The 12,066-nt window shown below is 52.5% G+C and overlaps 6 protein-coding genes across 6 annotated transcripts; 4 read left to right on the top strand and 2 right to left on the bottom strand.

Moving 5' to 3' along the window:
• Window positions 1-350: 350 nt before the first annotated feature.
• On the top strand, window positions 351-1,854 carry BDZ83DRAFT_646161 (SCA7, zinc-binding domain-containing protein; the record flags this gene model as incomplete). The annotated part of the gene is made up of 5 exons (XM_060509928.1): window positions 351-378; window positions 448-579; window positions 641-1,165; window positions 1,219-1,395; window positions 1,454-1,854. 5 exons carry the CDS (start codon window positions 351-353, stop codon window positions 1,852-1,854), a joined length of 1,263 nt encoding a protein of 420 aa, XP_060371237.1.
• A 668-nt stretch (window positions 1,855-2,522) lies between these two features.
• On the top strand, window positions 2,523-4,281 carry BDZ83DRAFT_241486 (mitochondrial carrier domain-containing protein). The gene has a single exon (XM_060501872.1). It carries the CDS (start codon window positions 2,835-2,837, stop codon window positions 3,921-3,923), a length of 1,089 nt encoding a protein of 362 aa, XP_060371236.1. The 5' UTR covers window positions 2,523-2,834; the 3' UTR covers window positions 3,924-4,281.
• BDZ83DRAFT_746595 (RING finger domain-containing protein) lies at window positions 4,094-5,263 on the bottom strand (the record flags this gene model as incomplete). The annotated part of the gene is made up of 3 exons (XM_060513296.1): window positions 4,094-4,600; window positions 4,661-5,190; window positions 5,254-5,263. The coding sequence occupies 3 exons, from the start codon at window positions 5,261-5,263 to the stop codon at window positions 4,094-4,096; spliced, it is 1,047 nt and encodes a 348-aa protein (XP_060371235.1).
• Window positions 5,264-5,947: 684 nt separating this feature from the next.
• Window positions 5,948-7,213, top strand: BDZ83DRAFT_565206 (acyltransferase; the record flags this gene model as incomplete). Its single annotated transcript, XM_060503725.1, has 4 exons — window positions 5,948-6,146; window positions 6,212-6,230; window positions 6,309-6,413; window positions 6,472-7,213. 4 exons carry the CDS (start codon window positions 5,948-5,950, stop codon window positions 7,211-7,213), a joined length of 1,065 nt encoding a protein of 354 aa, XP_060371234.1.
• Window positions 7,214-7,568: 355 nt separating this feature from the next.
• On the bottom strand, window positions 7,569-8,590 carry BDZ83DRAFT_646158 (PHO system negative regulator; the record flags this gene model as incomplete). Its single annotated transcript, XM_060509927.1, has 2 exons — window positions 7,569-8,465; window positions 8,522-8,590. The coding sequence occupies 2 exons, from the start codon at window positions 8,588-8,590 to the stop codon at window positions 7,569-7,571; spliced, it is 966 nt and encodes a 321-aa protein (XP_060371233.1).
• Window positions 8,591-10,189: 1,599 nt separating this feature from the next.
• On the top strand, window positions 10,190-11,899 carry BDZ83DRAFT_715070 (heat shock protein; the record flags this gene model as incomplete). Its single annotated transcript, XM_060511709.1, has 4 exons — window positions 10,190-10,355; window positions 10,416-10,726; window positions 10,785-10,938; window positions 11,085-11,899. The coding sequence occupies 4 exons, from the start codon at window positions 10,190-10,192 to the stop codon at window positions 11,897-11,899; spliced, it is 1,446 nt and encodes a 481-aa protein (XP_060371232.1).
• Between the last annotated feature and the right edge of the window lie 167 nt (window positions 11,900-12,066).

Below are 12,066 nucleotides of genomic sequence, written 5' to 3'. Positions count from 1 at the left end.
CCACTGGGACAGCCCCCGTCTTCCTACCTTACCCAACCAAAGGCGACCAGACGACGACATTCGACGGCTACGATAGGGCCAGGGCGCGGCGCATCGCAATTATTTCATCAACCATCACATTGCCTACTATCCGATGAGACGCTCGAAATCTCTCTGAGGTCTTGTGCCATGACGTGACGCTCGCGGCAGAGTTTCATCGCCGGACATTGATAACTTGCGTTTCCGTCGCCAAAGTGGCCCATCGCCACGCACATCACCACCCATAGAGACCCCTCCATCGCGATCGCATCGCACTCAGCCGCCATCACCGCATCAAACCGCCTCACTAGGCGCAATAGCCTACAGACAAGATGGCCGCCGTTTCCGACTCCAAAAAGAGTAATGTGCCCGCATCCTCGTACTCTGGCGTAGCTATGACCGTACACTAACCACCAATCGCGCATATAGACGACGAGCAGACGATCAAGGTCGCATCGAAGAAGGACCACAAGAACAAGCCCGACGGCCCTATCAAGCTCAAGAAACCTGCCCCCAAGTACAATAAGCCTGGAAATTGGAGAGAAGGAAGCATTGTTGAAGGTGAGTCGACTGAATCGCGTAACGGATACTAGGCTGGGAGGCTGACCGATGCGAGCACCAGAAGACAAGAAACCAAAGAAAGACGACTCTGCATCGATATCTGTCGCTTCTCCTGGACCCGTCGTTAACCCCCTCGACGACATTGCGCGTGAAGCCTTTGCTACTGGCCGGCCACTGGAGGATACCCCTGACCTGCAACAATGCAAGCACTGCAAGAAGAGCATCCTTAAAACAGCCGCCAAGACCCACATCGCCGCGTGTCTCAAGCTCAAGAAGGAGAAGGCTCAGCGGAAAAAAGAGGCGAGAGAGGCCCGCGAGCGGGCCAAGGAAGCTGCACGTGAAGAGGAAGCCAGAAAGGCAGACGAGGATCCTGATGGCAAAGGCGACGATGACAGTGACGGTGATGAAGACGGCGGCGACGGCAAAAAGGCTACCGGCAACAAAACTGCAAAGAAGACCGGGGGAAAGAAAACCGACGGTGATACCGGCAAGGGAAAGAAGCGCAAGGCAGATGGAGACGCGGAGAAGGGGCCTAAGCAGAAGAAGAAGAAGGAAGAACCAAAACCAAAGGCCCCGAAGCCGAAAGGTATGGACGGTTGTGTCGTTGGGATCTCCCCCCTGATTTCTAACTATGGACAGGTCCCGTGGACGTCGAACGACAGTGTGGTGTTCTGCTACCCAACGGTCAGCCTTGCGCAAGATCTCTTACGTGCAAAAGCCATAGCATGGGCGCAAAACGTGCCGTTGCGGGTAGATCTCTTCCTTACGACATGCTTCTTGCGGCGTACCAGAAGAAGAACCAGGCCAAACAGCAGAGTACGTGGCTCCTTGAATAGATTTTAGGGAGAATTTCACTGACAACACATGGTTATAGAGGCTGCTCTCGACGCCAATGCTCCACTAGAGGACGAAGATGAAGCTAACGCCGGGCCGGTCGACTCGGACGAAGAAACGGCCGCTGTCATGAGTGCGCTGGCGCATTGGAACCCGCAACCTGTGGTGCCGCAACCAGTCCTCATACCCATCAAAAGGCAGTACCAGCTAGCTCGACTTCACGAGCAGCTACAAATGGCGACGAATGGTGGAAGAACGAACATTTTCAAAGTCAACGGGTTTGGGGCGCAGAGACTACCCCAAGGTCATCCAGGACTTAACGACACGGAGGACGCACCTGGCGAGCTTGACGACGTGAACTTTGGAGGCGCCCGCAGGTCTTCCAGCTTCAGCATGCAAAGCCATCCTCAACGACGGCCGTCTGTAACAAGCAGAGGATAGTATGTTGAAGGCGAGGCTGCAGGAAAGAGGCTCGCCTGTCATGATCTTTAGACATTTTTGCCAGACGGGGGCACCGTCAAATTTTCTTCGTGTGATGGAACGGTCTCCTGCAATTTTAACGACAAGGACGGACGGCGTTATGATTTTGGGCGGTATACCAAGTGATCGCAGCGGAGGGGAAGTCGCTTCTATCTTTCCCCTTTCCGTGTACTCGAATTGCTCATTGGGTTCTCTTTCAGCAGCGGCGTTTGTTGGGTTCTGCACTAGGGATCTCTCGCTGCTACTTGTGGCATGGTAGCAGCGAATGTGTATACATATGAAGGATGCGTTTCGGACGTAAGACGCAAAGGATGGCAAGTCAAAAAAACTAAATCTGCTACTTCCAGGTCATGAAAGCATGGGTAACAATAATCAAGTTAACCCCTCCGCGTCCCATGGCGTAGAAGTGCCATCCAAATCCCAGATTGCGAACCGTCGATTGTGAGGCACATGAAATTATAATTAAGCTATGGAGCTGGGATTGTACATATGGGACGGCCGGTGGGTCTGCTATTTTACGCATCTAGAGCTACCCCCGTCTGCGCCGTCTGCGGAATAGCGCCGCTACAACACTTTCACGCGATGATGACGTCGTTGTAGCCAGGCTAGTTTACCCCGGATTTTCGCCGTGACCGCAATCACTATCGGCGCCGAGCTGACCTCGGTACTACACATCTGTCCCATTGACGAAAGGAAATGCCGTCGTCTTCGATCTTCATGCTCGCTGGTCTCGGTCCTTCGCCACTTACATTATACGCATTTCGCATTGCAAATTAGCTACACACACACACCGAAGAAAAGAACAAGGATCTACTGAGCTGCGCCGACCTACGGTCACTCTTACTTCGTCACTTTTCTAGTTACTTCTACGAAACCTCTTATTGTCATAGTTGAATACCGTTGATTCGTCCTTTCAAGTCGTATACTACTTCCCCAAGACCATGGCGCCCGCAGGCGTCCTCGATGCCTTGGGCCACGCCCTCGCAGGCGCCCTTGGAACTGCCCTCTCGACAGCCGCAGTGTATCCCCTCGACCTCGTGACCACACGCCTCAAAGTCCAACGGCAGCTGCGAAGCGAAGATGCGATCTCCGAAAAGGACCAGTACAAGGGTGTGGTGCAGGCCATGAGAGCCATCACGGCGCAAGAAGGCGGCATATCGGCGCTCTATACGGGTCTCGCCCAGGACGTCTTCAAGTCCATCGCGGACTCGTTCCTCTTCTTCCTCTTTTACGAGTACTTTCGAGGCACCCGCCGGCGCTCGCGCGGGAAACGGCTGTCGGTTCTGGACGAATTAGCCGTGGGCGCGTTGGCGGGCGCCTGTGCGAGGGCCTGCACGACGCCAATTGCGAACGTGGTCGCGAGGAAACAGACATCGGCAATGATTGAAGGCAACGAGGATGGCGGGGACGCGTCGGTATGGGAGATACTCTCGTCGATTCGCGCGGAAAACGGTGTGGCTGGTCTCTGGGCCGGCTATTCCGCGTCGTTGCTGTTGACCATCAACCCTAGCATCACATTCTTCCTCAACGAAAAGCTAGGAAAGACCCTACTCCCGGACTCGGACGAAGCCTCGCATAACACGCACACTACATTCCTCCTCGCTGCTGCAAGCAAGTCTATTGCAACCATCATCAGTTACCCCATACAGACCGCCAAGGCCAGACTACAGATGCGCGGTACTGCTTCGCCGCGGAGGAGCACCGATTCCCAAGAAAGGCCTCGTGTTGAGGACCTCAGCAAGGAGCCTTCTAGCCCAGGTGCGCTGGCCAAGACTAAGGAGGCGCTTGATAATAGCGTGCTCGCCATCGTCTTGTCTATTGCCAGAACTGACGGAATGAGGGCGTTATACGCCGGGCTCCAGGGCGAAGTGCTCAAGAGCTTTTTCAGTCATGGCCTGACGATGGTATCGAAAGGCGTCATTCACACCTTCGTCATTCGCCTTGGTCTTCTATTGGTGTCCCTGTCACGGAGACAGTCGCGCGATATAAAGTTGCAGCACCTGAGACGAATTTTCCTCAGACTTCGATGAAAGTTCTGTTCATTTTCTCGTCGGTCCGAGGCTATGAGCGTTTAGTGCTGCGTGACTGTCTCTGAGAGCCTTCTGGAGTATACAAAACAGTCATGCCAATGAGCAGCGTGTGGACAGTGCCATCTCCAATTCACATGGACCATGGTATGCAGGTCATGAGCATGGCCGTATTAGCATTGGAAAGCGACGCCACTCCTCTCAACTTTGCTTGCTCCCCGAGCGGAGAACCCGGTGCCCTCGGACCTGAGTTCTATCAGCCCAGCAAACTCCTGCTTAGGTTCCTTCTGCTTGCTGTCTGGGCGGACCGTAGGAAGCCTAGCATCGCACACATAGCATGCATTTTCTTGCGGTGTCATGAACTTCACAGCGCAGTTGCGGCAAATGACGTGGCCGCACTTTTCGGACATGAGAGGTCGCGAGGCATTGCCGAGTGTCTTGACACAGGACGGGCAAATGCGCCGGCTGGAGTTGGTTTTGCTGTCGAGCTCTTCTTTGAATTCGAGCGAAGTCAGACTCTTGAGTGAGAAGGAGTGCCGAGAGTCGTCTGCCGAAGCCGGGCAGATGGGCGCAAGCTTAATTTTTTTGGGGGCGGCTGCCAAACCCTCGGCCATACGAGTTGCGTTGGCATCTGGTGTTTGCCCTGGTGTCCAGAAGAACGGTATACTCTCCTTGGATGCCTAGATAGAGTCAGCAAGGCACAGCTGCATAATCGGGGTCTAGGGTAGATGGTAGCATACTTTCTCGTCTTTAATCAACTTTTTGGCCTTCGTGCGATCCTCCTTGGCAATTCTGTCCAACTCGTCCTGGTCCAGCACAAACTTTCTCTTGGTGACCTGAATGTCTTTGGTGGTGTCGGGGTCGGCTCCCTCGACCTTGGCCGATAGACTGGATGATGAAGATGCAGTTGCCGCAGCCGACGGTTTCAGCCCTGCTTGAATACTTTCAAAGTCCTTGACAGCACGTTCTTGGGCTTCAGCATCCTGTTGTGCTTGCGCCTCCAAGGTCGCCTGTTCATTCTTCTCCCGAACTTTTTCTTCGCGCTTGATCTCCTTCTTTTGCGCGAGCAGATTGGCCACGGCGCACTCTCGGCAGAAAATGTCGCCGTGACTACATGAGACTGGATCCCTAGCCATCTCAAGGCAGAGGTAGCAAGAGCCAAAGGGGAGAAAGGAATCCCGCGACAAACGGGCTGAGGTGGATGCCCACGCAGCCTTGGCCATATCACGCTCATAAGAGGTGAAGACGCTACGCGACGTGTTTCTTTTGCCTATAGGTGGTCAGAACCATGAACAAATACACATGATGGATGAACTTGAAGGTTGAGGCTTACTGTGTGCCATGGTGTTGATTGTGACAAGGAACTTGGCGAGACAGACAAAGCTACAAAAGTTGCGCAAAACAAGAAGCGTCGTATGAACGCTCTGTTATTCGATGACTTTGGGTTCTCGATTTGGTTGGCTTGAAGGATGAGGTGGTGGGTTGTGAAGAAGTCAAGCAGGTGCTTCGTATCAAAGCAAGGTAACGAGATAGACGAGTGAAGTCGAGGCAGGTCAGGATATCACTGTCCAGGCAAAGCAGAAAGACACCCCAAAGTGACAGGGAACATGGTCCAGGCGCCCTGAGCTGTATCTGCGGTACGGATACATATGCACGTATCGAGCGCGTCTACCCTCTTAGCGAGATGATTGTTCTATAGCGACCCACTCTAATGTAAGGCAAAGACAGCTTTTTTTCTCGATTCTCATCTTGGATTCCAATCGACAGCCAAACTCGGAGTGCCAATGGCATATACAATCTGCTTCTTACTGTTCATACACAGCGTGTGAAGTTTTTATCAATTACCTTTCCTAATCACGTGTTTGTCATTGGCCCGAAGAGGTGGATTTATGACGCGGTTGATTCGCTCCAATCACCGTGTCACCTACTGTCACCCGGCCACTTTCATCCCTTTCGCTCATTTCACCAGTTCGGGCCGGCGAGGTCGAAGACTGTCTTCCGGCGCGCCACACTTATAGAAAAGAAACATGACCGCTTTGGAGGAGAGGCCAAGTGAGCCAAGCCTACCATGGCGGATGGCGTCTTCGGCTATAATGGGCCTTACTGGTGCCATCTCTCGAGCCTTCTTATACACCTTTCATGACGTCCAGACCGAGAACCAAGCTCGGTTTTTAGAAGTTCTGGACAAGCGTCGAGCCGAGACTCCTGAACGTGGTCTCATCACTGGTACTTTATCCTTGTTGTATTCTCTCAAAGATGATGAGCTTATAACTGACAACTATGGATTGCAGTCTCAAACCACATCAGCGTGTGAGTTTTTTTTTTGGTTTTTTCTTATTTAGTAAAGACCTGTCTCTCGTGTCGAGCTGACGAGCCTTGAACCAACAGTTTAGATGACCCCTTAATATGGGGTGTACTGCCGCTCAAGTACAATATGTACCCCCTGAGTGCGAGATGGGGTCTGGGTGCTCATGACATCTGCTTCAAGAACCGGTAAAGACTCTCCATATTTCAATTGGACGTTGAAGGGCCTCCCCTGACAAAACCGCAGCGCTTTCAAAACGTTCTTCACCCTTGGCCAGGTCTTGCCGACATATCGCTTGCTGCACTCCCCCTATGGCGGCTTATTCCAGCCCACCATGACACAGGCGATCCGCTTAGTGTCCGGCCCCGGGGCACTGTTCCCTTTCAAAGCCGCCTTTGAAGCTGGAAACAGCGAAGTGTTTTCCGCGCCCACTTACTACAGAAGCAAGCATGGCGCGTGGGTTCACGTGTTCCCAGAAGGCTGTACGCATCAGAATCCCGAACGGACCCTCCGATATTTCAAGTGGGGCGTGTCCCGGTTGATCCTCGAATCCGACCCGGCCCCCCAGCTCGTCCCCATGTTCATCGACGGATTCTCGGACATCATGCCGGAGGATAGAAAATGGCTGCGATTTCTCCCACGCATCGGTGCCAAGATCCGCGTCTTTTACGGCGAGGCTCTCGAAGTGGGCGAGGCTTTCAGAGAGCAGCGTCTAAAGTGGAAACGCATCGTGCAGAAAGAAGAAGAGGCCCGAGGCAAACCGTTGAGCGTCGGCGAAGTACCAGAGTCCCTGAAGAACCATCCTGAAGCGATTCAGCTGCGCATAGAAGTCGCCAAGACTGTCAGAGATATGGTGCAAGAGTTGAGGATAAGCGCGGGATATCCTCGAGACAACCCGGCATACGCTCTTGCTGAGACCTGGGAGCGCGAACCCAAGGACAAGCAATTCAAGAGTCCTGTAGATGACAGCCTGGTTAACAAAGAATAACGGCACTTCGACTTGGATGGCGGGTCATAGAGGGCACGCCATGTATACAATCTTCTACACTTTGTAAATATACAATAAGCGGAACTCTTGGAATGCATTGTGTACTACTTGGTTGCGAGCTATACTCGCGACTGTCATAATGACCCTCGAATCCGCACACAACGCCAAAAGAAGCGCAGTCCTCAGTAACGCCCGCAATGCCCCTTTGGCAAAGCCTGCCAACAATGCCGTACACTCCACCATGAAGTTGCCACTCATCGCTGCCGATGCCAATAATGCATAGCAGACCCCCATTCCGTCAAAGCAAAAATCACAAATGCATGCGGGCGCCTAGCCACGGTTCGAAGCTCGAGAATCAGTAATTTTCGTAAGACCCTTGTCCTGGGTAGGCTCTAGCTTGGGCTTGCAAAGCTTGCTGCTGATGCTGTTGCATGACGATATCGTTGAACCAAGGATGCTTGAGGGCTTCGTGAGCACTGATGCGAAGTTCGGGGCGTAGCTGAAGCATTCGTTGGAGCAAATCGATGCCCGTAGGGTCGATCTGAGGCAGAATCTGACGAAGGTCTTGAGTGGCGTACATCTGGAAAGTGGGCTTGTACTCGGGGAATTGCGTAATGCCAGTCCAGGTTCGTTCGGTCGGGGTTCCCATGATGCGGAAAATACGAATAATCTGGTCCTCGTTTGTTGTGCCGGGGAACAGCGGTCTGCCCGTGTACATCTCCGCCATGATACATCCCGCAGACCAGATGTCAATGCTGGTATTGTACGTTCTGCTACCCAATAGGACATCTGGTGCGCGATACCACAGTGTGACCACCTCGTTCGAGAACGTGTTGACGGGAATGCCGAAGGCACGAGCAAGGCCGAAATCGCCAAGCTTCAGTTGTCCCTTGCCGTTAATCAAGAGATTCTGGGGCTTCAAGTCTCGATGTAAAACTCTGTTTTGGTGACAGAAGTCGATGCCTCTCAGCAGTTGATACATGAACGACTTGATCTGGTGAGGCTTGAGGGCGCCTCTATCGCCATGGGTGTCCATGTATTTCTTAAGATCACCATCCATGTATTCGAACACCAACATCAGCTTATTCTCGGTGTGGATAACATCGTGGAGGGCGACAATGTTCTCGTGCTTCAACTCCTTCATGAGCGAGATCTCTCTTATCGCTGTCGAGGGAGTGCCTTCTTCCGAGTCCAAGTGGATTTCTTTGAGAGCGACAAGCTCCCCTGTCTGCCGATTGCGACCTTTGAACACCTACAAATGAACAGTCAGTCTCTATTCGTATGAAGTGCGGAACTAAAAGGGCATACAGTAGCATAGGTACCCTCGCCTAGCTTCTCCAGCTGCTGGAACGAGCTTGGGTGTCTCTTGCCGTCCATGTCTGCTGAATGGAGCTGGCAACGATGTTGAGATTGTGGGTAATGCGAAAGAAGTTCGCCGTGTCAGCGGGAGCAACAGACAAGATTCTGAGGCTCGGCTTGAGATCGTAGAGGCAGTCGTTGATGAGGCTGACTGGGAAAGGAGAAAACAGAGAGCTGCGATGCGCGCCAGCCCAAGACGTGTGCTCCGATAGGGGCTCGCACGGCAAGTGACCTAAAGCTGCCTGAAAATTCTGTATCCGGGTTGCTTGGGATGGATGGCTTGTTTTGCGGTCGACAGCTAATGGTATGATCAAGCAATAGTGCAGTGCGGATAACCAAGTGTGCGTTCAAATTGTTGTCGGAGCTGAAAGAAGTGACGACAGAAAGTGGTGCGGATGCGGCGTGGTTAGTGTTGGGTCGCATTCAGCCTGTCGGTCGACCTTGCACCTTGCGGAGACGTGAAGAGGACACCAGGACCCCACCACGTACTTCCTAATTTTTGCTACCTCATGCCGGTCCAATATATTATTTTCAAGCTATAATCGAGACAAGCGTAAGAGGAATCAACTTGATTCACAATCTCAAACAAAGAAAAAATTTACCCCCAATTATGCTACATAGTGCTGAATTCTATATCGTTTTCTCGACGTGCCAACATGTACCTATCTTATGATAGGCTTGGCGCGCGTTAATGTTAAGGTATACCTTACCAACCTAGGTACCTACCTTAGGTAGGTAAGGTAGGGAAAAAAAAACGGCTCTCACCTCAGGTTCGGCGTGGGCAAGGGACTGGTGACTGACCAGCTGCTTCCCGTCGCCCCCAGTCTCCATTATCACCCCGCACTAGTACAGAAGTAGTCACTCGCTCCACTTGGGCCTCTTATCGCCTCTCCACCCTTGCTGGATGACCTTATCGCCATCAGACCCCTCTCGTCTCGTCGGTCAACGACACGACCTACCTTACCTTACTTACTTACCCTACTTACTATCTCGGCCTGGCCTTCCGTCAACGCTACTAGAGGCATAGGTGGCGCTTGAGTGCCCTACTGCGAAGCTCTCTCAACATCAACGTGAACCACATATACGCTCCAACTAATAACGATCTGATGATACTATCGCGTCGAAATGCGACCCTTAGCTGGATGCGACTCGTTCCCGGGGAATGTCTCCTCAGGTGATGGGGCCAACGAAAGCCTCGCTTCGGCTTCGCAAACTACCGCCTCACAAATGTCATTCATCCTCGCTGACGAAGCTATCATGGAAGCCTCCTTGCCATCGCATTCCCTTTCTGCTCCTCGATCGCGCGAACAGCGGAAACAAGCTACATCCACGAACCCCGGCGACGGATCAGCGCAGAGACGTGAATCTGGCATAGCTCCACCACCTACTTCTCGTTATACATCATCTTTGCAACCCCATGATGTCGTATCTCATCGGCCAAATTGTACCAGCAATCCATCGCCAGCGGGGATACATACACCTGCTCCGCAATCTCTGTCTCAACCTATGACACCCATACTCTATGGCGTGTCGGGATCATGCTCCGCTATCAGCAGTTCTTCGTCGCGGCCCAACTCGCTAGCTGGATCGCTCTCAGAATACCAGGAAAGCTTTGTCATGAGTGCCTTCGGAACCTCGGATGCTGGTCGCCCCCAAAGCATATACAGTGGCGAGGTTGCTCAGCATTTCATTATGCCCACAATCAACGTCCCTAGTCGGAGACCCTTCACAGAAGCCGGGAAAGGCCTTGGTAGGCTCAAGCTACTCGTAGCTGGTAAATCAGGTATTGCATGTTCATTTACTCCAAGAATGTAGCACTCGCTCACAAAATATGTCTTTTTAGGCGTAGGGAAGACCGCTTTGATTCGAACTATAACACAATCTTGCTCGCACATCGTACACGTTGACCCTACTGTGCCAGTGGCAATGGCGTCCAAAGGTTTCCTGCCAACAAAGACGATGCCGAACAGCCCCCCAATATCTCAGGGCACCTTCCAGATCACAGAGACATTAGCCAGCACCAAGCCGTACCCATCCTGGTGGAAGGAATCGGCCTTTTCACCCCCTGCGCCTGCTCCGATTCAACCAGAGGACACAATCCTAGACAGAAACATCTGTCTGGTCGATACGCCTGGATATCAGGAAACATGTCGCGTATGTTCCGCAAGCATCCCATCTCCTTCGAGACACGAACGGACTAATAAAATCATAGCCAACGGATACTATGGGCCAAGTCTTACAATACGTTGAATCGTACCTTCAAAAGAGCCGCCTCGACGGTCTAGAAGACCCCGATGTTCTAAATACAATCAGTGGAAGCGGCGGCTTGCTTATTGATGCAGTGCTCTACATGATTCCCAGTTCAGGTAAGAACCTACGCTGTCATGAACTGAAAGCACAAACACTCAAGTCATCTTAGGTCTGTCTGCGACTGATATACATTATCTCCGTCAACTGGAGGCACTGACAAATGTTATACCACTCATCGGGCATGCCGACACTTTGACATTAGAGCAGACAGCAGCAACAAAGAAGCACATTGCCCAACAATTTGCCGAGGCTGGCCTCGGGTTGTTTTCTTTCGATCCCTCGACGAATGGCGTGGGAGAACAACATATATATGCTGCTTCTAGCGAGTTGGGATCGGATTCAGAGGTCATGGACGCCAGTCTACTCATGAGCTCCGAGTATGTGCAACCTTTTGTGCCCTCCGATCTCTCACAGTTATTGGAAAACATATTTTGCGTGAATGGCGCAACTTGGCTTCGCCATGCTGCGGCAGCAAAGCTTCTGGGTTGGCGCACTCGTCATCCCGGGCCCAGTAACGTCTCCGGCTTCGCCTCAAAATCAGAAGGCTCGACGGATATGTGGTTGATGCGTCCCGGGGCCGGATCACTGACGCCCCTTGCCATGAGTCGCGCTCCAAACTATGCTACCTGTGATGAAAGATTCTGCCGAGTGCAGCTCACGAACTGGGCAGCAGATCTACAACGCAGCCTGGCCAACGAAAAGCGGATGCAAGAGCGTAGGGCATGGGAGCAAGCAGCTATGTTGTCGAGGGAGGCTTGGAGAGATGGCCGCTCTGCATCGGGTGGTGATGGCGCAGATATGGCATTGACGAGAAGTAGAGGACGGGGAGAACGTCAGCAATCCCTCCGTAAGAGGAGACACAGTACTGGCTCTGGCCTAGATTGGGGGCTTGTAAGACATCAGGATCCATTGGGTTTGCTTCAGCTTAATGCCGACTTTAGATGGCAGGGTTGGAAGACGCTGGAAATGGTTGGAGGCATTGGGATACTGGGAGGTTTGGCGTGGTTGCTTGTTTAGAGTGACCGCAGTACCGAATTGACGGTGGCACCCGAGATGATGGTAGCTCTTGGGCATACATACCCTATTCGGCATTCGTGTTGAATGAACAAAACAACTCACTCTGGATACATTAGTTGATGGGGTTCTTTGAAGTTGTGAGCTATAGAGTCTGTCTGCACCCGTGC

The sequence above is a fragment of the Colletotrichum acutatum genome, assembly GCF_030867785.1.
Source record: "Colletotrichum acutatum strain CBS 112980 chromosome Unknown BDZ83scaffold_3, whole genome shotgun sequence".
In the NCBI taxonomy this organism is placed as follows: Eukaryota; Fungi; Ascomycota; class Sordariomycetes; order Glomerellales; family Glomerellaceae; genus Colletotrichum; species Colletotrichum acutatum.
The sequence above is the reverse complement of the archived record's forward strand: the minus strand, read 5'-3'. Positions and strand labels throughout refer to the sequence as shown.

Excerpts from the sequence above, each read along its gene's own strand:
- BDZ83DRAFT_241486 (XM_060501872.1), top strand. The coding sequence starts at position 2,835 with ATGGCGCCCGCAGGCGTCCTCGATGCCTTGGGCCACGCCCTCGCAGGC.